At 39.9% G+C, this 25,766-nt stretch overlaps 3 protein-coding genes across 6 annotated transcripts in view; all 3 read right to left on the bottom strand.

Moving 5' to 3' along the window:
* Window positions 1-2,558, bottom strand: part of atxn7l1 (ataxin 7-like 1) — a 38,768-nt gene extending 36,210 nt beyond the window's left edge. For 2 of the 4 annotated variants that reach the window (XM_074626233.1, XM_074626236.1), the window contains exons 1-2: window positions 2,221-2,555; window positions 1,749-1,820 (exon numbers count right to left, since the gene is read on the bottom strand). In XM_074626233.1, the coding sequence (XP_074482334.1) occupies window positions 1,749-1,820; window positions 2,221-2,440 (292 nt within the window). In that variant the 5' untranslated portion in view covers window positions 2,441-2,555. Of the gene's footprint in view, window positions 1-1,748; window positions 1,821-2,220 lie in introns of all 4 variants that reach the window. The other 2 variants (XM_074626234.1, XM_074626235.1) reach the window with 2 other exon arrangements.
* Window positions 2,559-5,159: 2,601 nt separating this feature from the next.
* sypl1 (synaptophysin-like 1) lies at window positions 5,160-14,359 on the bottom strand. Its single transcript, XM_074626251.1, has 5 exons — window positions 14,186-14,359; window positions 9,078-9,196; window positions 8,724-8,928; window positions 8,425-8,616; window positions 5,160-7,413 (listed from the first exon to the last, which is right to left on the bottom strand). The coding sequence occupies exons 1-5, from the start codon at window positions 14,255-14,257 to the stop codon at window positions 7,279-7,281; spliced, it is 723 nt and encodes a 240-aa protein (XP_074482352.1). The 5' UTR covers window positions 14,258-14,359; the 3' UTR covers window positions 5,160-7,278.
* A 1,770-nt stretch (window positions 14,360-16,129) lies between these two features.
* nampt1 (nicotinamide phosphoribosyltransferase 1) overlaps window positions 16,130-25,766 on the bottom strand; it is a 31,348-nt gene continuing 21,711 nt past the window's right edge. The window contains exons 6-11 of the mRNA XM_074626239.1: window positions 25,026-25,162; window positions 22,550-22,775; window positions 22,343-22,462; window positions 22,112-22,252; window positions 20,813-20,947; window positions 16,130-20,613 (exon numbers count right to left, since the gene is read on the bottom strand). Coding sequence (XP_074482340.1) covers window positions 20,500-20,613; window positions 20,813-20,947; window positions 22,112-22,252; window positions 22,343-22,462; window positions 22,550-22,775; window positions 25,026-25,162 — 873 coding nt within the window. The 3' untranslated portion in view covers window positions 16,130-20,499. The remainder of the gene's footprint in view (window positions 20,614-20,812; window positions 20,948-22,111; window positions 22,253-22,342; window positions 22,463-22,549; window positions 22,776-25,025; window positions 25,163-25,766) is intronic.

The raw sequence follows: 25,766 nt of genomic DNA on the forward strand, positions 1-25,766 counted from the left end.
GATTCTTGCCCGAGAGCCCAAAAGCAACACAGTTAAGACAATAAAAAAGAGACTTTCAGCCCCGCACAAGCACTTCTAGTTGACTGCTGCTGATAATGTATACACTATCAAATAGGTAACATATTGACGATGAAACAGTTAGTCTTAGACTAGGGCTGGGCAATATGGCCAAAATCTTCTATCACGGTATAGGTCATTTCATATTTCGATAACGATATATATATATCACAATATAGCATGTTTACTGGTACTTCAATAAATAAATAGTCTATATGAAATAATCATATGGTAAAGCCTATGTTTGCATACTGCTGTGTGAATGATATACATGACAAATAAAAAGTATTAAAAGAGCATTTTGTCATTTTAAGAACTTGAGTGTAAAATCAACATAATAGTTTTATGTGAAATTATAGAGAAAAAATAAAATAAATAAATATAGGTCTAGCCTATATCGCGATAGAAACGATATAGAAGCATATATACGATAGACATTTTTATATCATTTTGACAATATATATTTTCGTATTGCCCAGCCCTATCTTAGACTACAGGTAATACTGAAAAACACATCAAAATGATGAATCGATTAATGGAGAAAATAATCATTAGTTACAGGTACTACTGTAAAACACATCAAAATGATGAATCGATTAATGGAGAAAATAATCATTAGTTACAGGTACTACTGTAAAACAGCTTTATAATCACTCAGTAATGTTTTCCTTCATATCTCAACTAAAGGCTGCTGCTCCCCAAGTGCTCCACACACAGACTCAGGAAACCCTTTGTCCCCCTAGCCATCAAACTGTACAACACCTCTCTAGGGAGGAGGGGGGGGGGGTGACAAAGGAGGACGGTCTGCAGGACAGATAATAATGCACACAGTGCACTTTCATAGACTAAGCTACTGGAGTTACCCTGCACTACACTCATTTTTAACAGTCTCTTCTGCACTATATTCACTTTTTGTATCTTTTGTCTTGTATCACAGCTGTTACCCTGCACTATATTCAGTTTTAACAGTTTTCTTCATCTCCTTGTATTTTTATATCTGGTATTTTTTTTGTACTTTGCACTACCAACTTTTTTACTGCCTTTTTACTAACATGTTTTGCACTATGGAACTGTGATGCTGGAAACTTGAATTTCCCTCGGGATCAATAAAGTTACTATCTATCTATCTAAAGTATGTATTTAAAAAAGTATGCATGATGCCCAGTAATGGTGGAATCAGTGAAAAGAGGTTAAAAATAGACATATCCTGCCATCCTTAATGCTGCAGAGCATTCATAACAAAACAATAACAAACCACAGTGAGTGACCGAAAACAGAAAACAATAAAGAAGTAATTAATGTTTGTTGTGTCAATAAAACAAACAAACAAATAAAAAACAACTAATAACAATATATTGAAATATCAAAGGATAAATGTAAAAAAAACAAAACTATTTTCTCCAAGTAGATGAATCAAAATCTTGGAGTTTACATTTCATTTTTGTAATGATTTTTTTCCTAATTTCTTCATATGTGCTACATTGGACAGAGCTGACACAGCCTGTCTTCTTCCTTCATATCTCAACTCAAGTATGTATTTAAAAAAGTATGCATGATGCCCAGTAAAGGTGGTTTCAGTGAAAAGAGGTTACAAAACGCACATCTCCTGGCATCCTTAATGCTGCAGATCATGCATAACAAAACAATAACAAACCACAGAGTGACAGCGTCCATCAGTGTAACTTCCTCACCTTGTTTGCTGAGCCTCACAGCTTCACCGAGGCAGTAGAGCTCTTCTTTGTCGCTTTTATCCGAGGACGAGGCTGCAAACACAAACAGCCACTTTACTAAACACAGCAGAGGCGCATTCAACAACAAACTTCTAGGGTCCATGCGTGGTGGAGCCATGCTGGTCTGAGAGAGAGAGAGAGAGAGAGAGGAGGCTGGCTATATCAGGTTAGCATTAGCATGCTAGCAGCAAGCTGTCAAAGCTAACTAACTTACAGTTGCCATAGCATTACTGCACGCGCCTGTGCTAACTAACTCTGTATGTAACGGTTGAGCACGACCGTTACCGTAGTGATATTGTTTTTGACAGTTACTTTGCGTCGCTCTGACAACGCTGCGTGGTGGTTGAGAGGTGAGAGCAGCTTTAACTCAACTCAATCACAGACAGTTGCACTTCCAGACACTTTGTCCAGCACAAACAAACAACCAACTTACTGTCAACAAAACGTAATTTAGCCGCGCTGATGTAGGAAGACCAAGGCTCGCAGAGGAAGCTGTCCGGACTTGGTATTTGGCGAGCCAGTGTCGCCATTATTGCTCTTCCTTCTTGTTGCTTCGCTGAGAGCCGTTGGTTTTCTCTCTCCTGTCTGTCTCTCTCTCCTTCCTTCGCACGCAGCAAGCGAAAAATCGAAAGAACGAGATATGGTGACGTCATTGTCGGAGGGGTTCGGCTCGGTTCGGCTTCTGTCGGAAGGGGGTTGGGATGTTGAGGACAGACCAGGGAGCTATACTCATAAGTTCAAAAGTTCAGTATGTAGGTTTGTAGGCACATCCTATTAACATTAAACTGATTTATCATAAAATATATGTAATATATTATTTATATGTAATATATTATTTATATTATTTGTATATATATATATGTAATATATATATATATAAATATATTTATGTAATATATATGTTATATATATATATATATAAAATAGGACAGTTACACGGTTACATTATGTTGCATTAGAAAACATTAGAAATTATTTTTTAAAATCTAAATATCATTGGGCCATCAGACTTTTAAATAGATAATTCATACGAAACCTTCTCACACAAAAAGTACCTTAATCATATATCTTATACTGTATATACTGTATATGTTCTTAACGTATATGTTCTTAATATGCCTGTATATGTACTTAATATGCCTGTATATGTTCTTAATATGCCTGTATATGTACTTAATATGCCTTGTACAAAGTATTTCTTATATATGTACATTCATACTTCCTGATATGTATATGTTCTTAATATGCCTTGTACAAAGTATTTCCTTTTATAATTGTAATATATAAGTTATTATTTTTAATGGAGCTTCCCAGCAAAAAGCATTTCACACGATTGTACTTGTATAACCGGCGTGACAATAAACATCTTGAATCTTGAATCTTGAATGTAATATAATGGAAGACAGGAAAAACAAATAGTCCGTTATTGATTAGGTATTGGTGGACCTATCAACTACAAAGACAGGAAATGTATTTATATTTAAATTCTGTCATAAAGATGGGGGTTTATTGAGGATAATAACACAACCTAATATGTTTTTAGGGGATGTTTCATTCAATAATTATTTTGCAGACATTTAAAACACTTTTGTAGTGATAATGACCTTACCTCATCCAGCCAATATTGATGAATGTTAACAGTTAGGTACATTTGTAAAACCTAAGGGACATTATAATGAATTGATCCATCTACCTGTTGCTGTGACGGTAAATATTGAGACCTAATATACTGTATGTACTCAATACTGTTAAGCTTAATTGATCTGGCCTTAGTACTAATGACACTTAATATACAAGGTTATCTACACCATACTGAAAAAAATGAAATAAGTGTATAATATTAGACCTGGCAGGAATGAACACTGCTTCCTGCTCTACTGTAGTTTGAGGCTGGAAATATTAGGCACGGGCCCTTGTTTGAGTCTAAAAATGTACTAAAATGATAGATTTAAATCTTCTCTCGCTTCAGTAATATCATTTAGAGTACTATGAAACGCTTGCTAGGGACTTGCAAAGTAATGGGCATAATGGATTTTGGAAAGCGGAGGTCAGGACTATGAATAGCATTATGGTGTTAGTAGATCAGATTACATTGTAAGGTTACAGCTGCAGTTTAATTTTCGCTCGTTTTGATTATTTGGCTTCACTGAGACACTAAAAAACATCTGCATGATTTTGCAGCCTTGTGCATGTTAGGTCAGAGGTTAACGCTGCAAATAAAACACCAATATAACATGACCAGTTGTTCACATAGTTGGGAACGGGCAAAATTTTATTTTTATTGTAGCTTATGTTACGATTAGTCATATAATTTCTCAGCTTAACAACAACCTCTTTAAATGATGTCAGGTGGTGAAAAGCTGGGGTTTTTCAAACTTAAAGTCCAGAGGACGTTTCATCTACATCATGCATTTAGATATGTGAATTTAATAGAGGACAGCATCAATTAAATATATCTGATTTCTCTGGTCATTGATGCAAACTGTCCCAGGATGCTTGGCTTCTCAAAAGTGGCTCAGTAGGTCAAGCTCGTGGCACTACGCTGACCTCTTGTGGCTGAAAACAGAACCTGCGTTTCAAGTGCAAAGTCAGCCTTGGTGGACGTGACGCATGGATCGTCCCCCTTTTTAAAGAAACTTTCAATTAAATCGCACCGTTTTATTCCATTATGATAATAATACTGAACAAACTGGGCACTTAAATCCAGCTTTTATTCAGCAGATTTAACGCAGCAGCTCCACGGTACAGCCGCATGATGTTTACGAAGTCAGCGAGACGGAGACAGGGTGGAGATACAGAGGAAATGACCGCCTTAAATGAGGGCAAGGAAATGACATTGATTAGTTTATACTGATGCGTCAAATCAGGTCAAATCTACTCTCACACACACACTTTATATGATCATCTGTGGTTGAATGCAATCCTTCCTGTCTTTCTCTCTCACACACACACATACACTATGCAGTGCACTTCTCTATTATCTCCTCTTTCTATCTCACACACACAAACACACGAAGGATGACTCAGTCACAGTGGTGTGTTTGTTTCCCACACAGTAATCATTGAGGTCACAGGACAAATCAGGAGGTCACAGGACAAACCAGTAAACTGTCTTCAAGGGTCATAATAATGGTTTTTGAGTCACAACCGCTTTAACGTCTTCAAATACTTTCACTCTTTTGTTAACCTTCTAGATCTATCATTTTGTTATCTTACCTGAGCAGTTGAATTCAAACAATTTTCTACTTTTTTCCCCAGATGTTTAAACCTGCACTATAAAACCTTCTGTTTCACACATGACCAGGGAGAAAATGCAGAATAAAACTAAAGTTGAATAGACGTTTTAAACCACACACACATTCACGAAAGAGATTATTGAAAAAAAATCATTCATTTTTATTGAAAAAACAAAGGTACATTGAAATTGTGCATGTCACAGAGTGAATGTGTGTCTCTCTTGAATAAGACAGGTTAAAATGCATAGGAATCATTGACAAAGCTATAGCTGGCAGGATGATGATGATGATTACAAGAGTGCAGAGGCATAACCAGTACACCACACACACACACGCATTCATTTCACTTTGCCTGAACGACAACGTTAAATGAATTGACATCGTCCCATTTACATTTTTTACGATATCAAAAGGCAATAGACAAAAAAAATAATAATCAGAAAGTCCTTCAAATAATCATCTAGATATGCTGAAAAAAATAAGACAATAAAAGTGTATAAAACACAACACCAGCTCACTGTTTTGGTGTCTCATGAAGGATTTATAAAAACTAGACAATCAAAAAACAAACAAAATAACTGATTTAACATCACATGGAGATATGGAATAAGCAGGGGAAAAAATAGTGCTTTGGCAGAGTTGAACGGTGATGCAAAAAAGGTGATGAATGAAAATAAAAAAGGCACTATACTACATTCAAAATTATAACGACAACAACAAGGAAGGATTTAAGCTTCATCTGGTACCTTAGTTGAGACTAAATAAGTCAAAGGAACTGGTAGATTTCAGACTTTGGCTGCACTCGCGCTGCAACATTTTCCTGAACTAATCAAGTAGCCAACTTCCAATCAAGTGCTCTTTATGGATTTACACTCTCACGGTACATCATAAAAGCATGCTAATCACCATGTGAGTGCACTGTGCATGCTGTGATAAGAACATCATACACTGAATGCACAAACTACTTTCCTGATATTTAGGTTGGAGGCCGTTTTACACAGTCCATGTCGGAAATGTCTTAAGGTTTAATATATCAAACTCCTTGTCCACACATATTTACCTTACTGAGGAAAATCACTGAAGAATAAAGACTTCTATATGGATTCACCTCATCCTTGTGCTTCGTGAAAAGAGGACACCTCTACACTAAAATGTAAATTGTAAATTAATAATCCTATTTTAGTTTTGTGCAAACATTTCAATACGCCACCACAAGAGGGCGCATGGGCAAACTGTGAGAGCCTATGAATGAAAGAATGAATGAATATGTGAGTGAGTCACTTTCTAGATACACAAAGTGCTTTGAATCTAAAAAAAAAATAATATACAAAATGTGAAAAAAGTCAACATATTTAACACAGATGCAAATGCATAGCAATTTCAAGGCCAATATCAAATGTATGCAATATACTGTAGGTCAATAAATTACAATGAATGAATGAATTACACTCTCTGCTACCCTGAAAACCTTGATCACATTATCCTTATAGCGGCAGATGTTAAAAAAATGAAAACTTGTGGTAGGTTTTATGTCATAGACAAAGAGATCAAAGTACCTTACGTTCATCAGTATATAATAAAGCATAATAAATTCAGTCATTGTCCTAAAATTGGACCAGAGAAGAAGTAAGGACGCCTCTCTTCCTAGACTCACAAGCCAAAAAGCTGCTGTAAAGTTTAAAGCACAAACACATTTGGTCATTGTCTGTGCATGTATCTGCTTACTAAAAGCATAAGAAATCATGTAGGAATTCTTGTAAAAAGGCACGTTTCAAAGTTTTGGACATACTAATTGCATTGGTGTTGCTATAGTATATGAAATAAAAAATATCAAAGGCTAATCTACACATGAAACCTTAAGTCTTCAGCCTCCCACTGCTGCAGGGGTGCTTAGGCCTTCAGAGGGAAATCTTTTGGGAAATTAACATTGCTTTTAGAACTGTTCTCAGGTCAAGTATGCCATAAATGTGCGAGGAATGATATGACATTTTGGGTTACAAAATGCCAATTCAGCTCTTTGTACTTCCTACACAGCTGCTATTGTGTTGATAAGGTCCAAATCCTAATTTTAAATTGACCGTATATCAATTTTATCCTTCATTTTTTTCATATTCACAGAGCTATTTTTATGTGTAATAATCTATTTCTTGCACATGTGGGTTACACATACATGTACATGCAGTGTGCATGTGTTCAATTGTTCTATGTGTAGTGTGTTCATGTATGGGACGGGTTGCTTTATATCGTATCGCGTGTTAGATGGGTGCGGGGACCTGTTGCCTTCCAGGTCCGGGCTGAGAAGTGGAGAATTTCTTGGAGTGCCAACGGGTCTCCTTGTACACGAACCAGGCGTTGCCCGCCCACACAAACATGTTGAGGTAGCCAAACACCTGGAAGACATGCAGAGAGAAAAACAGATTAATAATACTAGAAAACACATGAAAAGTGAAGCCAATGAGGAAGTGCCTTAAACTTGCATTCTATCTAACAGCCAGCAGGTGGCGACTCCTCTGGTTGCAAAAAGAAAATGAGAAAATGAGCCTACTTCTCACTTCATTTATTACCTCAGTAAACATTGTAAACATGAGTTTATGGTCTCAATCGCTAGTTTCAAGTCTTCTTCAATACAGCATGATGTTCATTTAGTAAATTATGGTCCCATTTAGAGTCAAATAGACCATAAAGCAGGGGATGCTTTAGGGCGTGGCTAGCTTGTGATTGACAGGTCGCTACCACAGAGTTGTCTGCGTTTTTTGCGTCTTTCACTTTTCAGTTCATGAAAGTTATTTATAACATTTTGGTCCCCTAAAAAAGTCTTATTCAGCGTTCAGTTTGTACTTAGCTCCAACCTCTCGTGTCACATCTGGTTGCAAATAACCAAGATGGCGACGGCCAAAATACCAAAAGAGAGGCTTCAAAACAGCAGTCCACAACCCAATGGGTGACCTCTCGGTGACTACGTCCACTTCATATATACAGTCTATGGTAGGAGGTTTCTTATAATGTACTGTAATCTTCTGTGATGACGCGTTCAAACTCTAAGGAACAAAAAAGACGACATTTTGATATCTGATGGGTTTTATATCTTATTATTGGACAGTTTGAGGACTTACACTGTGATCATATTTGTGTTCATTCCAACAGATTTGCTGTGGACTTGTGACACAGAAAACAGACTCTGAGGAAAATGAAAGTGATATTGCTCAGTGTCTCATGACTGTGAGTTAGGCTGCTTAATGTTTCTGCTCTAGCGTAGTTTTATATAAACTGGGGAGATGGGACACTGCCACAATCAATGACTCTGATTTGCTAGAAATAGCCTCTCTACTGGCCGTGGATTTGGATTTAATCATGGACTGTTTAGTGGAACTAAAATCTTGTTTGTCTGTATTTCTTCTCACCACAGAGATGTTGAGGGTCCGCATGCTGGCGAACTCTGTGACCTCGCAGGTGACGTTGCTCCCCTTGCAGAGCGCCAGCGTGCGGCCGATGCCTTCAGTGCCCGTGGCGTCCTTCACATTCTGCAGGCCCTTTGCCCAGGCGGACGAACACACCAGCCACAGAAAGACCAGGATCGCCGTGATCACAAAGTCCTGGAAACGAGGACGAACACATCAGCTCTACAGACAGAACTTACAAGTGACCCACTTTCATCATTTTCAGGCGTTTGGGGAAGCTGACCAGCAAGACCAACACTCACAAAAATGGGTCCAAAGTCGGAGTCCTTGTAGACGTGCATGTAGCCTAAATACACCAACAGAGCCACCATGCTGTACAGGAAGCAGACGATGGCGATGCCGACAAAGAACTCGGACGCGGAGGCCGAGTCCCCCACCATGTGTGTCGTCGTGACGGAGCGGTTACAAAGAGTGGCGTTCCCATCGACGAGCGGGACCTGGGCCAACCTGACCGCAATACAAGAGGGAAAGTTAAAATCATCATTAATTGCTGTGTTATTTTATTTTGAAAATCGATTACGCAACCGATGACAAGTGACATTTCATACTGGCGCCTCGACGTTGAAAAATCACCCAAAATGTGTTGCGATTCTCACCTAAACGGGTAGTGGAAGTTGGCATTGAGAGTTTCATTGGTGCCATCGCCGCAGAAGAGAGATATGATGTTCTTCCCCGAGTATCCGGTGCAGCATCCAAAAGCAAATATGGCCGTGAGCTGTTTGGACAGACAAGAGAGAGAGAGAGATTAGGGAGATGATTTAAGAAAACCCTGTTCGGCTTTGGGGAAATAACATCAAAATCAAGAATTGGAGATTTGTTTTAAGTTTATTCTTTGTGTATTCTTGGGCGATACAGTTTGAAAGTATAATGCCACCAGAACATCACACCCAAGACGAAAGTTGGCAACCTTAAACACGGCGTCAGCAGTAAAGAGCCAGAGGGATTAACAGATGGCCAGCATTTTACTCTAACAAACAGCTGAAAATAAAACTCACTACTCAACAATTTTTACAAGATCTTTGCTTCTCATATTTGTTTTTCTCTAAAGGGAATCTGAACCAAATCTCTCAGAAGCCTCTTTATTTCGTACCATTTGTTTTCCGTGTCATTTTAACATTTGCTGCTGAAGTCACCTAGCAAGAAAGGTTTTCCATTTGAGAGACTATTTGGTAGACCTTCCTCTCACAAATAAAATGACTTACATGGCCGCACTAATGCTGCCATTCAGCTCTTGAATTCTTTCTCGCAGGGGCAGAAAGCATCTGATTCAGTGTGTAGGCCATGTGACACTAATACTCTCCTTAAAACCAACACATACTAAATTCTTTTAGTCAGGCTGGCTGCTGCTGAGCTTAACCCTCAAACTGCAGCAGGCAGATTATGTTATTCCTTCAGACTCAGACTCTTAGGCCTATCACTTTACTCACACTTCATGGATCTGATTTGTTCCTCTCACAATGTGTCGTTGACCGTTTTCATACACCAGCTTCTTCCTGTCATCATCACACATCCTCACTCAGCAACAGACAGCTATGCTACAGTGCAACACTAACTCAAAGATTTAACATCACAGAACAGAGTTAAATACGCAAAAAAGCTGTGAACACTACACCATAGAAAGTTGACATTGTGAACATGTTAAACAAACAGTGGCTTATTTGCATCTCTAGTAGACAAGGAGCAACATAAGCATTCATTTGGAGTTGTGTTTCCAGCCACCGGACAAATAAAAGTCTCTCCTTTTTGCTCTGTTTTGGTCTCCTCCATCTCTTGAGGGAAAAGTCTGCCTCTTTAGCTGATAATTGCTCTACTATGTTTACCAGCTAGTTGCTAACTTTGGTTGCTTCCAAAATACCATACTACTAAAACATGTTTACATGCTTTCATGTTAAAAAAACGCCTAATTTTTCTCGTACCAGCTATGCTGCACCACCTTGTTTCACCCTCTGTCTGAAATGCTCTGTTTGAGCTCCTCCCCCTCCAAAAAAGCCCAGTCTGCTCTGATTGGTCAGCTGGCCCACTCTGTTGTGATTGGTCAACTTAACCAAACTCTTCAGACTCCGCTACAGCTCCGCTCTAAACAACTTTGTTTGAGGGCGTGCCAAACTAGCCGCTAAGTAGGTATTAAGCAAATGTGTTACTTGGTGACATCACCACGTTACGGAAGAAAAGGCGGGACTTCAAGCAAGGCGTTTCAGGCAGTTCAGGAGCAGTGTTTATGTGCACAAAAGCACAATAGGTACTTTGAGGCATTTGTGTTTTATTAGACAGCATGCAGTTGACAGGAAGTGGATTACATCATATGACAAAGCAATGATCTTTGATTCACACCTCACATTACAAAGTAATGACACGCACCAATGTCTGTTCATCGGCCAGGACATAAAAAAACATCTTACAACTGCCCTCTTAAATTGTGTTTCATCAGCAAAACTGTATCACACATACGCACACCCTTGAAAAATGCTTACGACAGGCCACCTCAACTTTTAGCCTTTAGCGTCACACCACAAGACCCACATTTACTGTACAGCTACACACACACACACACACACACACACACACCTCGAGGCCTCTCTCCAGATGTTTCTCCAGATGTCACTGGCTGCCACTTCCTGTTTTCCTGGCTGCACACCCCCATAAACTACTTCTCTCTCACATTCATGTTTCACTGATTCTGTCACTCTGCCACTACGAGGTCACGGAGCCTCAGCATGAATAACTGGAACCGACAGGGCGGACCAACTACACACACACACACACACACATACATACACACACACACACACAACTTGACATTTTAATTCTTTTGTTTATGCTCACATTTTCTTAAACAGAGCATAAATAACACGCTGCACAAACACTGTCGGACAGTTGGGTATTTTGTCACGTTTCCAATATCACCATTTAGTCCCAATTAAGGCTCCAGGTGGCATCTTCTCCAAACATGGCAACTGTGGACAAACAGCAGTGCCTTGCTAGTATACTTAGGCCTTCATCACAGACATCCCTCACATCTGCAAACCACGCAGCACCAATTTACGGACATTCCAGAGACTTCCTAATAAAATCACAGGCAGTCACTTCACTCATAATCAAGCTGTGAGACAGCATCAGCAATCTGCACACATTGCAACCACTCACAGTATGTGATAGAAGTTAAGTCACAGGTTCTTGCGTGCGATGCAAACAATGAAAAGTGGACATTATAGGAAAGAAAAAACATTGTGTCTGGCGGTAGAAAGAGAATAATCCGCAGCGTTCTCATACAGAGGTCATGGAGTCCAGGTCAGTCCGACTAAAAACCCTAAAGCCACTGAAGCGTGTGCCCATTTTGTCTCTGGGTTTCCTTTCCTTCCATGCACGTCTTCCTTCCTTCCAAGTCCAAAAAAGAGAGAAATATCTTTAACATCATTTTTCAACGACATGTCAGCCTTGTAGAATTTGTTACTCCTTCCTGTTTACTACTGCGTTGGAAGATAACATCGAGGGAGGTACGAGTGTTTAGGCTAAACCATTCCACTGTGCCAAGGAAACTACTTTTTCATTTAGGGGCAAAAATGTTGGATTTTAGACAAGGCAAACCAGCTGGACACCCTCCTCCAATTTCTTCGACAGCAGTATAGTGATGAACCATCTGTCAGAACTCAAAGATGATATCATCAACTTGCTGTTTCCATTCAACTGCTGGGTTAAATTCCGGTCCAAAAACCACGGGCCAAACACACATTCACTGCTGCAGCCTGAAAGAAACATATTCTACATGCATTATTATTTGATCAGTTATGTTATTTATTAATGGAAGGGTGGTAGCAAGCATGCAGGCAACGGCTTTGTGTTAAAAATGTCTCTATATGACAGATTTGTTATGTTGTAGACCAGAATTTGTAACAAAAAAGTGTGTTACAAAAACCTGCAGCCAAGAATTGTTTTCATTATCTATTAATCTGCTGGTTATTTTCTCGACTAATCAATTGGTTGATAGAAGAATAATCAGAATAATAGTGATAAAATACCTGTTATGATTTCCTAAAGCCAACATCATAAATAAAATACCTTTAAATACCTTGTTTTGTCCCACCAACTGTCCAAAACCTAAAGATATTCAATTTACTATCATGTAAAACAAAGAAAATCAGCAAATCCTCACAACTGAGCACCTAAAACAAGGGAATATTTGGTATTTTTGTCTGAAAAAATGACATTAAAGATGATTATATTATCAAAATAGTGGCAGATTATTGATTTGTTGATACAACTATTTTCAGTTCTCATATAAAGCATGTAATGTGAACAAATGTGCTCATGAAAGTATTAAATTATTCATCTAATAATGTTTTTTAAACAGTGATGTATTGTAATAATTAAAGTGGTAAAGTGATGTTTCAAACTCCTTATATAGTCGTTGCAGTCACTATTGGCTTGGCCAATTGGTCTGGGATTCCTGTATTATTACACAGGACATTCCAAGCATTAAATGTGGGAATATGTACACACAATTTATCATCCAGACTCTCTTGTGAATCACAAATATGTGGTGTTAGATAAGGGTTACATAAGGCCAACACAGTGAAACACACACAGTCTTGTCTTGAGTCAGATGACTGTTGCTGCTGCTCTATAGCTCTGTATGTGTGTGTTTGGGTTATGAGAAAATAGAACAGCTGAGAGAAGCTGAAGCTGTAGCTGCATTACAGTCCACCACACTGGACTCCTCCGACCCACTTACTGTACTGGAGGATACGTACAGTAGAGACCACCGGTTACTGGGCTTTCCAAAGAAACTGTTGCTTGTTCTCCTCCCATGATGACACACACACTGCATGCTGGAGTTATTCAGTTATTCAGAAGTAAATTATTGCTGACAGATGCATTAATCTATAACTGTGTCCTCTGAAGGGCAGGCCCATGCAACCAGCAAAAATATGCAGTTGCACTGGACAGAACTGAACGTAACTCACTTTAGCCACGTTTTCTTTGTCAAACACAGATTCCATCTATTAATCTTAAAGATCTGGATTTTTACTTTGATTGTATTATTATTGTGTGTGGCTTACAAGACACAATTTTTTTAGAAAATAAAGAAAAGACAAAGGAAGAAACCAGAGTAGCAATATGAATTACAAATATTACTTAACAAATAAACCATCTTAGAGCTTTTTCCAAGCTTGAGAAACAAAAGTAGCCAACTTATAAGCATTAAAACTAAATAACCATTCCATTTTGTCATCATTTGACATTTCATTTACTGTGGAATTATTTGTAAGATAGTAAACAGAGGCAGACAAGTCAAGTTAAATTAAATATTTTCAAGGAAAAACTTGTGATAATGTTCATAATATTATTGAGTATTTGTGTGTTTATTCTCCCTTTACAAAGTTTTTCATATTTAGCTTTACTCATTATATGACATTACTGCATACATTTTAATCATTCTTGTAAGTGTAAAAGCTCAAAGTTGATATATGCTTTCTATGAATTTGTACAAAGGTCATATTTTCTAATATTTTTTGTCATCTGCTTTATTATAACAAATCCCCCTAAAACTGTTTACTTAAGGGATTTTTCCTCAAAAGTGAAAATCGCCCACAAAAGGGAAAATCCAAAGAGCAAGAAAGGGACTGGACCTCCCTGTCCTCTGGGTATGACACACACACACACAGAGACAGATCGAGTGTATTGAGTGTATGGATATGTAACTCACCCACTCCACCAGCTTGACGAAGCCCAGCGGCTCCTTCAGCGGCGACAAGTTCAGCCGAAATCCGGTCATCATGATTTGCTCTTCTGGTCCAAAAAACTCTTTCTCCAGTTGTTCACAAACTGTGGATGTTGGTCCAACAGGGAGGAAAAAAAGGGGAGTTGTTTGACACAATGACGTGGTTTTACTGCCGACGCTGCAAAAAATGAACCAACCCAACTTTTAAAGTGACTTTTACAACCCAACTTTGCACTGAAACAACTGAATTAAATGTGTGCCATGGAAGTGAGATGGTTAAACTTATTAAAAATACAGTTTTACGCGTTTTGGGAACTTTTATCAACAAATGTTAATAGAAAAATTAGTTAAAGTGGATATTTTTTGCAGTGTAGTTTGAAAAATGAGTCTAGCGCTCCACTTGGAGATGCGCAAAATACGCAGCGGATAAAGTGCGTAAAGTGTGCCAAATTACGCATTGCTCATGTGTATTTAGTTACAGGAAACGGATGTTAGATGAAAAAAGCGTGACCCTCCTATCTGATGGCTTCCACACTGTTGCAAGAAAGTTTTTCATCTACTGGGGAAGGAAAAAAAGATGTCCAACTACCAAAAGATCATAAAAAGACCACAAAGACCACTTCAAGCAATGCATTATCGTGCACAGTAACACCAGGAGGCTAAAGTTACAGCCTGAGTACCAAAAAGGCATCAGAAGTGTCCTACTGAGTTTTCATTGGATCCATCCGCCAGAGTCCTCATCCTGCCTCCCCTCCTCCTCCCTCCTCCTTGCTGAGTTTGCAGTTACAGTGAAACGCCTCCTCGGTGCTGCTGACTGGGTCATATGACTCAGAGCACACTCTCACACACTTTCAACATTATTTCAACAAAAAAAGAGAAAGAAAACCAACTGACCCGAGTTGACATAAATAAAAGGGACTACTTGGTGAAACACTCTTTACTGCACATCTGTTAAAGGGGGTGATGCACCAATTTTACATGTTAAGCTAATTTACTCATCTGATAGAAATATCGATATTCTATGAAACTTGAAGATCTGACTTTGATAGATATTTGAGAGTTAACAAATTAGATTAGAACCATATTAGCTTGGAAATATCCTCTAGGGTGCCCCCTCCAGTGGAGAAAACATGATAAAGTGCGCTCTAGGGTGCCCTTCCAGTGGAGAAAACATGATAAAGTGCGCTCTAGGGTGCCCTTCCAGTGGAGAAAAGGTGATAAAATTCCCTTTAGGGTGCCCTAAAAAATTTAGAAAACAGGCTGCCCTACATGCTCGAAAAAACGTTCTGTGTACTGGTGCCCTTTTTTTTATTTTTCACCCCTGCCAGACAGCCTGAATTTGCAACTGGAGGAGCTGATCAAAGTCTGAAAAAAAATAGTAGTTTGAAATATATGGGTGTTTATCAGGCAGGGAGGGTTAAATAGAAAATGCTAGTTGCATTATGGGAGGTGTTTTTGGAGCTTGACTTAAAGCGAGATCTCAGCCTCTAACCCCAACCCTGTCCCGAAGTATGTACCCTGACAAAGTGAGAATTGAGAAAGTGCCCCTTTACAGCTCCCTCTATTACATGCTACTGTCTACTAATAACCTAAAGTGTTATGGTGAGACAGAGCTGAGATTTACTCTGTCAATGGAGACAGTCCACGATGTGTCTTACAACAGAAGCCTACTAACACCAAGCAGACTTGTATGTTGAAGACAGTACAGAGATATTCAACTGAAGGACTGCAAAACTGTCGATTGTCTAAATGCAGCTCTGTGACTTAATAGGCTTTCTAAAATGTTTTCAGGTATTTCAATCTATAAAATGTGGTTGAGATACTAAGTGTTGGACACTTTACGGATTCATAATTTCTGAATAATTTATAAGCCGTTTCCTGGAAAGAAGCACGTGGTTTGGTACAATCATGGGGAACATAGCAGCAGGGTTAAATCAGTACACTTCCAATTTATTCATTAGCCTCATCTACAGAGTCTTTTAGTCGCTTCACAACAGGTCAGCTCAACATGCAAAAGAAATTCCAACAAATATGAAAAATAAAGTTTCCAATAACAAATGAATAATGAACTAATAGATACTTGGGGTTTTGAGCAGATACTTCCACGGGTATTCCTAGAATTGTTTTTAACAAATTACATTCCTCTTTACAGGAAACTTCCTGGAAAATTATGAGGAATTTGCAAACACCTAAATGCCATTTGGGTTTTACTTTGCCATTTTTGTACATGAGTATAGTTTTTCTATTTTAACAAAAGACTGGACGCCCAGAAAGATTTTTTTTATCTGGCCCCGATATTAGCGTCTGACAACATATAAAGTATCTGAACTGAAAACGTTAATAGTAAAAACATATTTTAAATCAACCCTATACAAAAGTAGGCAAAATAAATCAACCATTCCAAACTGACAGGGTGGCATCTTTAATCAATGTATTGTTGACAATATAGCAAGTTATGTTAGATAAAATATCAGTTGTGTCGGGAGAGAATTTTGGGACAACCAACATATACATACGAGTAAAACAACAACGACATAAAGGAAAAAAAGTATTCACAGACAAGTTTCTCATCCGTTACACACACAAGGCATTCACACACACACTAACAGAAGCTCGACAGTCGCACTGCCAGTTCAGTCAAGCACGTTTGGATATTCAAAAAACGGTCCTTTTGACAAAAATAATAATATTATCTAGTTGTGGTCGTCTCCCTACCTAACCTGCCTCTCTGCTTTCAGTCAGACTAGTTGTTGTATGTACAAGTGAGAAGGCAGTATGGCCGCATCGTTCGTAAATAAGGATATTTACTGCAATATTTCTGGCATTTTTGTTATTTCCTCCTTTGTCATACAAAATAATATTTCTCTTTGAGGTAAAAACCGAGACAGTATCAAAATAGTAAAATCAGAGTTTTACTAAAATGCACCCCATAAATTGGAAAACTGTTGTTACTCCAGAATTGAAGAACAAATGATCTGACAAATAACAGTTGGAAACAAAAAACAGTAGGAAAAATCAAATAAAACAGTGTGACATTGTTTCAGCTGTGTTGTTTACCAGTCTGTGTTTTGAGCAGGTTGGTCTGAGCCAGAGGCGAGAAATAAATGGGGAGTCAGTGACATCACAGGTTTCTTCAAGGTCTTTCCCTAAAATCACAGAAAACTAGCAGAGTCGGTGTTCATGCGGTGAAGTGAATAAAGTCAGTTCTGCTCAGGGGCAAAACACTTAGCACACTGTGGGAGCAGCCTCCAAGGTGACAATATGTGACGCTCTGAACGTGAAATGGCTGAATGTCTGAAAAAGAGTGTGCAGGCAAAGTTTAAACTACTGTATTAGATGGAGTTTTAGCAAGATAATCTACAGCTTTGCTACTGTAGCAGCTCTGTGAGACTATGCTTCAAGCTAAATGCTAATGTCAGCATGCAATGTCAGCAACGTGCTGATGTTTAGCAGGTATTTACCATGTTCACCATAGACTGTATATAAAGATGGAGGATATAACAGTTCCCCAAAAGTGAAGCCAAAACATCTTGATTGCCCCCTGGTGGCTGGTTGCAGTATATGTCATAAGTCCCGCCCCCCTCCATGTTGGCAAATGGGCCAATTTAAAAAGTCAAAGTACACGTTGAATACTTTTTTCCCAAAGATGGTTTCTGTCATTTTAGGTCGTTCTTATCAAGCTGATCTATGTTATAGTGTTCATTTTTCAGATAAGTTTGGTTTTAATTCGTTATTTGATGCTATAAAAAAGGGGGCGGGACGTCATGATTGACAGCTGCTCAGAGTGAAGTAGTCGCGCGGCCGGAGGCTCGGGAATTGTGCGAGAGAGATGTAACTTTAACTTTACATAACCGTCACAAGTCTGTGTAATAGAACATGTGTCTTGCTAGCCAAACAGCTACCGTGGTGCTAATGTAGCTGCTAAGTGGTTCCAAATGACATAAAAATCTCAAGATGGCAGCTCCTGTATCTAGGATATTTTGGCTTCACTTTTGTACAGTGGGAGGAAGTGGAGACACGCCGTCCATCTATATATATATATATATATATATATATATATAGTCTATGATGTCCATCATCTTACTTTACTTCTGCTAGTAAGCACTAAACACACAAAATACAGTTAAAGCTTAAGAGAATGTTGTTAATTTTGCAGGTATTTAGTCGTAAACCAAAGTATTAGACACATTACAATTTAGATTAGACTGCACATTGTGAAAAAGTCAGTCAAATATTTTGTGTCCGGTCTTAAACTATTTGTTTCCTGTGATGTCACCGGCTCCTCTTGAATCCCTCCTCGCTCTGTGACAGAATAAAACGCTTCACTCTGAAAGGGCCAACTCAGCAATGTGACTAAAAACACACCTGCAAAACAGGAGTGACGCTCCACCGAGATGCTCCGAACGGGAAGATAATTAACTCCAAAAAGGCGTTATCAGCAACATCCCATTTATACCTGGGCAAATGAATCCAAACAATCACTGGGCACATTTTACACTGTTCTAGAAATACAGCTGTTTGCCTGCTTTTCACGAGTTAAGGCAGTGATACCAAGGGCACCACCAACTGCCAAAGCATGGTCAGTACACCGCTGTCAGAAAGTCATTCCTGATCTCTCCAGTCTCACTTTTCTCTTCGCCTCTTGGTTGCTTTTACGTCGCCCAAAGGGAAAAACACACCGTATCGCCACACCTCTGTGTCTCCTTTCAGAATAAAAGGCCGGCAAAGCAAAAGGAAGAGTGTTCTCTATTCCCCCGATCGACAAGTACATTTGCATAAAGGAATACTACACGATCCTTTAAAGGAAGAAAATCTCAGTGCACACACACACACACACACACACACAGATCCAAGCACACATACAGCAGAACCAACATTTAACATACATTTCAGCCCAGTAGCCACATAATCTTTCATAAACACAGTTAGATCGTCTTCATTCCAGTGAAGACAACTTCTGTGATGTATTTACATCAACTCTTGGTCTTATACAGCAAAGACTGGTTTCCAGAGCATTCACCGTCGTGAAGACCCAATCTGACACATTTGACTCTAATCTAATCTTGTCAATAAAGATTTGGGGCTCTAACAACATTAGAATTATTAATGTAAAATGATCTTTCTCAATTTCACAAATGCTGGAGTAATATAATTCAGTGTTTACACATATGTAAACATCTGAAATTAAAAAAAACAAACATTAAAAACATAATTTTGAGATTGGCTAAATCCTGATTGGACCTTCATGATGTGAACGCTCTGTGGTCGACATAATGGCAAGTAGATGATCATTTATACACCTTCTGAGATGCACCCATAACATTTTATTTGGCTGAGTAAGAGTACAAAATATTCAGGTAGTACTTGATAGATATGGGCCTGTTATAATTTGTGCCGTAACTTCTGATTAAAATCAAGAAAACGGGGGAAAATGAATTCCTTCATCGCCCCACAGTTACAGGATCTTCTGCTTCCGAGTAGAAGCAACGTTATCAGCTGCTCTCAGTCAATGTTATCGGTGCACCGTCTCGTATACCACGATCATCATTTTCTTCCTTCACATAAAAGACAAAGCTAAGTAGATTTAGACATGTATTTTTTTTTCCCTCTAAACAGTTCTGTACACAATACACGGGGCGCGCTCATTGGTGTGAGTGTGGTTCGTATTTCTCCGTCGTCGCCTTTCACTTGCCGTGAGTTCACTCCGCACGCAGCCGCCGGGAGCTTACTCACAATCATCTTTTTTTGTTTTTTTGCATTTGTGTCGGCATGGAAAAGTCTGCTGACACATTGCCTATCGGCGGCCAATCACATTTTTTTTTTTTTACGTTGCAATATGTCTAGCTTATCAGTGCAACATGCCGAAGTTTAATTTGGGGGCGGTGGCACATGGGAGCGAACGCACGGTTCATCATCATATCCGCGACTTCTATCCCTCTACATGTCTGTCATTCATGTCACTTTACTTTACCTCTCACACATTCTCTTTCTCTTTCTCTTTTTCCCCTCCTCACACTCATCGCCGTTCATCAGCACCGTTCACCACACACTCTGTTGGAGAACCAACCAATCAGGTGAAGATCTGTGAATTTTAAGGGAGTCTCAGGTATATTTTTAGGAACGTTTTTGGGGGGGTTCTTAAACTTTGGGAGTGGGGATCTATTATTAGCAGTGCACGCCACCTCTGTTTTCTGAGGTGGCGTCGGAGGCCAAAAGGTGAAGGGGTTGAGGGGAGGGGGGGTGGTTGGGGGTTGTTTTGGGGTTTAGGGTGGAAGGTTGGGGGTTAAGTAGTGCTGCGCTCAGTGCATCGCTACTTCAAGCTCATTCTCTTTGAGCTTGGCATTGTCTCTGACTTCGTCAAATGTGTACGTCTTGACGATCTTCCCGTTCTGGAAGACAGTGTGCAGCAGGTCCTGGAGATGAAGAGAAAAAAAACAACATGGAGGGGAGGGTGAATAAAAAGAAGCGGGAATACAAGAGGAAGGAGAGGCAGGAGAGAAAGGGGAACAGGAAATGTGAAGGTGAAGAGAAGAGGTAGGTCAGTTAATTTCTTTGTGCTATACTCTTTATTTGAACAAAGTGTCAGTGTACTACTGGAGGCACTGAACTCACCACGCCATACTCCTCCAGGTCGCCCTTGCCCTCCTCCAGGGTGACAAAGTTACCACTCTGTGTCCGGTGGAGAGACAGCCGACCTTTCTTTGACCTCTTGTTGGGGTCCGCCACTGGGTCCTTGAACACGTTCACCTTTTCCACAGAAACGGAGAGGGAATTTCAAATTATGGTTTTAAAGAAAGTACTGTACAGATTTATCAAAACCTACGTCAGATCTAAACGGTCTCATTTTAAAGGGATAGTTCGGGTGTTTTGAAGTGGGGTCGTATGAGGTACTTTTTCATAGTCAGTGTATATTTTCACCACTTTACCTTGCCGTCAGACAGCCCTTTCCAACAGGGAACTGAAGCCGTTATATCCATGTATGCTCTCCCCAATGCCCGATATTTTGTTTTCAACGCGATCTCACTCAGGATTTGAGAAGTTATGTTGCAGAATGGTTTGTTTGATAATGCATCAGATTTCCAACTGTTAACAGTAATGGTCACAGTTAACGATGAAATGGCCTATTTTGTACCTAATGAAAAAACGTCTTGGATGATTTTAAGTATGTATGTTAGTTATAATAACCAGGTAATCTATAGGGCATAGCTTTTAGAAACATGTTTGTATTTATGCTTAGTACTGAAGATGTTTTTCCATTGAAAAAAACTGCCTCAATCGGTTAGTTTGTTTGTGCTATTGTGTGACTTTGGTGAATCCGAACTAACCAAAGTCACACAATAGCCCATTGGTGAGAGCATAGATAACGGCTTCAGCTCCTCGTCTCAAACATAGACTGTATAGCTGTCTCACGGCAAGGTAAACCGGCGAAAATATTCTAAATACAGCGTACACTGATACTGATTTTTTTTGGATGAGCCTTTCTTTTAGGTGGCTAAAATACATTTTTGCTGCCGGCCCCGTCCACAGCAGCACATTGCTTTGGTTCTGTGTGGTAACTCCTGTCTGCTTCTCCAAACTGGGGGCGTACAGACCATCATCTACTGTAACTTCAAAACACCCAAACTATCCCTTTAAGGTAGAAAGACACTGAAAACCAACAAAATGCATGGCTAATTTAGTGTATTTGACAAAGACATGCAACCCTCTGGAATGAGAACGTACTCGTTTTTACTTGTAAGTTCAAAAGACAAACATTATGCTAAAAAAGGTATTTTTTTGGCATGTCATCTGCAGACTCTTGTAAAGTACAAGCACTTGCAATGTGTTACATTACTCAATGTTTAAGTACCACAACTGTAACAAAATGGCCAATAAAACACAATAACTACATTCTAATGTATCAGTACCCACCCCCAGTCCGTTAGTGACCACATAGCTGCATTTGAAGGAGCAGTTGAGCAGATCTCTGGTCAGTTTCTGCAGCAGAGCCCCTCCGGACCCAAAGGAGATGTTCTCAATGGACCACTTGTGTTGCTTCATACCCTCCACTATCTGTGGAAAAACACACACAGGAACATTATGTAAGCGATGCAACCTGTTGTTATGGTAGAGTCGTGTCTCCTAGTAGTGTGTCTATTTCACCTCTGCCAGTGTGTTGATATCAACTCCGTCTCCTTGTATGACTCTGATGTAAGGAGGGAGAACCTTGTAACCTTTGGAGTTCTCCACTGGAATAAACTTCTTACCCAGGATCTCCAAAACCTGACAGAAGTAAAAAGAAGAGAGGTTAGTGTTCTGGCTTGATTTAAGATCCTAGTCGATGATAACAAGCCGTCCACGCGATCGCACCTTCAAAACTGTATCGAGCGGGTTTCCTGAGTCTGGTCGGACAACCAGCGGGGCGTCCGCGCTGCGCGCCTCTATCAGCGACCGGAGGTCTTCTCCCCAGATCTTCTCACAGGCGTTGTAGATGTCGTAGCTGTCGCTGACGATGGATACGGGCACGTTGGGAAACTGCTTGATGATGTGCTCGAAGGCGTCTTTTTCATGGTCCTTCCCCCACGCTGTGATGGTGCTGCAGAGGGAACGGGAGATTAATCATTATTCTTTGACCTACAGTAATTTATTTTCCCATATGGTTGATCAAAATTACAACATATTGTGGACAACTACTGGGGTTGGTTTGAATGTTGCACAAATAAGAATTGGACTGTGATGTTGGCAAACCCACGTGACCCATCTTGAAACACGGACCCCGTCTTGTTTCCCATGCTTTTGTTTGCTGTGTCATCACCATTCATATTTATACAACCAATGTGTTTATGATTAAATAGTTTACAAGTACACAAAGTTCTTCATAGATCTAGCCTCTTCATTTTGCTCTCAAAGTGCACCACATTTAACTTTAAAATGTAGTCTACAAAATGTTCTTTCTAAATGCATGATGCTTCCAAGGTCGATGAGTAATCGTATTAAACAAACGTGATCTCGATATTGACCAAAATAATCGTGGTTATGATTTTTGCCATAAACGAGCAGCCCTACTTCCCACCATTCATTCAAAATATAGAGAAGGAAATGAGGTTTAACAGCAAGAAACAACACCGGAGGTAACAAGAACTTAAGATTAGTTATCTGTGTGGTAGAAAGACGATGGGAGCAAAAGAGCAATTGAACAAGAGAAGCACATCGAAGGTTGTTCAAAGAGAAGAAGGACTGAAGACGGTTACAGGACTTTCATCAAATGCTAATGCCACCGATTGTCCAGAAGAGGGCAGCGCACACCAGGTTTTAGTCTTGAATGAAACCAGACTTGGGCAAAATTGTATCTTCTTAAGGTTAAAATAGATCTGTTGTAGCCACATTAGATACCAGATGAATTATTTTTAAAAAGGCAAGGACATATTCACCCAAACTACGAAAAAAGATACAATTATTCTACTTTTCCCCGGTCAAATGTGGCCCTGAACACAGTTTCACTTTCATGTGCTGAGGTCATGAGATATCTGAAATCTAATGAAGGTGCCTCAGGACTTACTATCCTCCGTGTGAAACCTGTTCAGTGTAAACAGAGTAAACCTCAGCTACTTGGCACTCTGTCAAGATTTTAAATAACTAAGAGAGGTGTATATGTTTGAATACTATTTGTCACAAACGACAGAATAAATTGTACCCGATTCAGTTTACTTACAGTGCAGATTAATAGTCTATGAAGCTAATGTCAGGACATTTCTGTTACATTCAAAGTGTACAGTAAACACCGGAAGATACTCAAAGTTTTGCAAATAATTGCTCTGAAGGTGACACACCTCTGCTGTAAAACACCCGCCCGTCCCTTTCCTTCTGCATCAAAGTGGAATTTCACCGTGACTCCTCCCTCCGAGGTAGAAACCAAACACACTTTAGGAGGGGGGCCATTACATAATGGTTACTATGACAACTTCTGCCTGCCACCATCCCACAATGCACTGGTGCGAGGAAGAAGGGTGCGCTGGAGCAGCAGTAACTGCCCTGGTGGCAAGCAAGAAGCGACTGTGTGTGCGCACGAGAGTGAAACAGAAAGTGTGTGCGTGTGTGCAGGATAAATGGATCAGCGCCATAAAACAACAGCGGAGACATGCGAGGGCCATGTGCGTCAGGGCGGCGGCCAATCACGACCGCCACCCCCAGCCAATCACAGCCCCCCATTCGCAAACTGAGATAGATGAACCAGATAATTAGTGTGAGGGTGACCAAGCTCTAATCGGGGGGAGCAAATTAACACCAGCCTCGGCCAAATGATGAGTGCATTTGCACCCGGGCTGATAAATTCCCTTCCATCGACAACTCTGGCAGATAACCAACTGTTATTTGAAACAAGTTTTCTTTCTTTCTTTGAAAATCAATTTGGCTTGTGGGTGAAAAAGTTTGCTCCCCAGACGTGGCTCCGAACCAAAACGTGGACTATCTCACCGGAGATGAATAGAGCCGAGACGTGCCGACCGTACCCCTGTTCTTTCGGGGGAATAATGTGAATACGTGGCTTATGCTGATTATCAGCATTGTGTGCAGGAATTTAGCATGCTTCCGGGGGAGGAATGTTAAGCGTAAAAGTTTCTGCGAACCTTGCACGTCCCAACGTTGGCAGTCACCCATTATGACTTGGAGGTCTTATACTAATGGTTTAATAATCAAAGTGGGTGGTGAACTACTGCCCTACATTACAGTGGAAACGTTGCCACTAAACCGTCTGGAAGAGCCAGGAAACACTCGACAGTAATGGGGATGCAGATTACACGGAGAACCATCCTAAAATGTTGATAAAAGTGCGTATGCGTGTGTCTACCTGTGCTCTGCAGCAGGCACTGAGAAGCCCGGCACAGGGTCCTTGGTGCCGTAGTACTTCTTAATGACACCGATGCCGGCGACCGTGTCTGTGCCCTTGAAGTTGACCAGATGGGCGGAGGCCCCGATGCCCGCAGTCTGCAAACAGGAGGGGGGATGGTGTTATGCAAGATAAAGGGCAAAGACGTCCCACCACACGTTTCATGTCATTTTGTTTTTAACTCACTGTTGTATTTCTGCATTTTCTATTTTACACATTTTTTTAAGCCTCATAAAGTAGAGAAAAAGCATTATATATTTGACAAAACAATCCCAACTCACTGTTCAGATACTAGCTTTTTCCAGAGCTTTCATTCGTAGCATACCGTGTGACATACATCAGACCGACACATACGGCTACTTCGCAAAAAGTCAAGGCTGCGTTCCCTTTTGGGGGACAGAAAACCGAAGCTCCCATAGATGTCAACGCAATTTGACGTGTGTTTGGATTCATCTCTTGCTATACAAATGTTTGTTTTATACACATGTCTAATAATTATTTTGAGACCTTTCCTGAACCTGAGCATTTGCGATACCTAAATAAATTAAGGTTGATCGCCGTCATGTCCCTTCAGTCTTCGCCCGTCCAACACAGTGGCCAGATATTGCTTATCCAGACATTTATACATATTTGATTGAATCATGTTAAGCGTAGTGTTGTCTGTAAATAATCAACCTGTTAATAGCCAACTGTTTGATCTAT

Source organism: Sebastes fasciatus, chromosome 23, assembly GCF_043250625.1.
Source record: "Sebastes fasciatus isolate fSebFas1 chromosome 23, fSebFas1.pri, whole genome shotgun sequence".
NCBI classification, from domain to species: Eukaryota; Metazoa; Chordata; class Actinopteri; order Perciformes; family Sebastidae; genus Sebastes; species Sebastes fasciatus.

Bases quoted from the DNA above. Each gene is read 5' to 3' on its own strand.
- sypl1 (XM_074626251.1), bottom strand. From the start codon at position 14,257: ATGATGACCGGATTTCGGCTGAACTTGTCGCCGCTGAAGGAGCCGCTG. The intron at 8,929-9,077 runs GTGAGAATCGCA...TATTGCGGTCAG, and splicing joins AACTTCCACTACCCGTTTAG to GTTGGCCCAGGTCCCGCTCG. The intron at 8,617-8,723 runs GTGAGTGTTGGT...CCTCGTTTCCAG, and splicing joins CCGACTTTGGACCCATTTTT to GACTTTGTGATCACGGCGAT.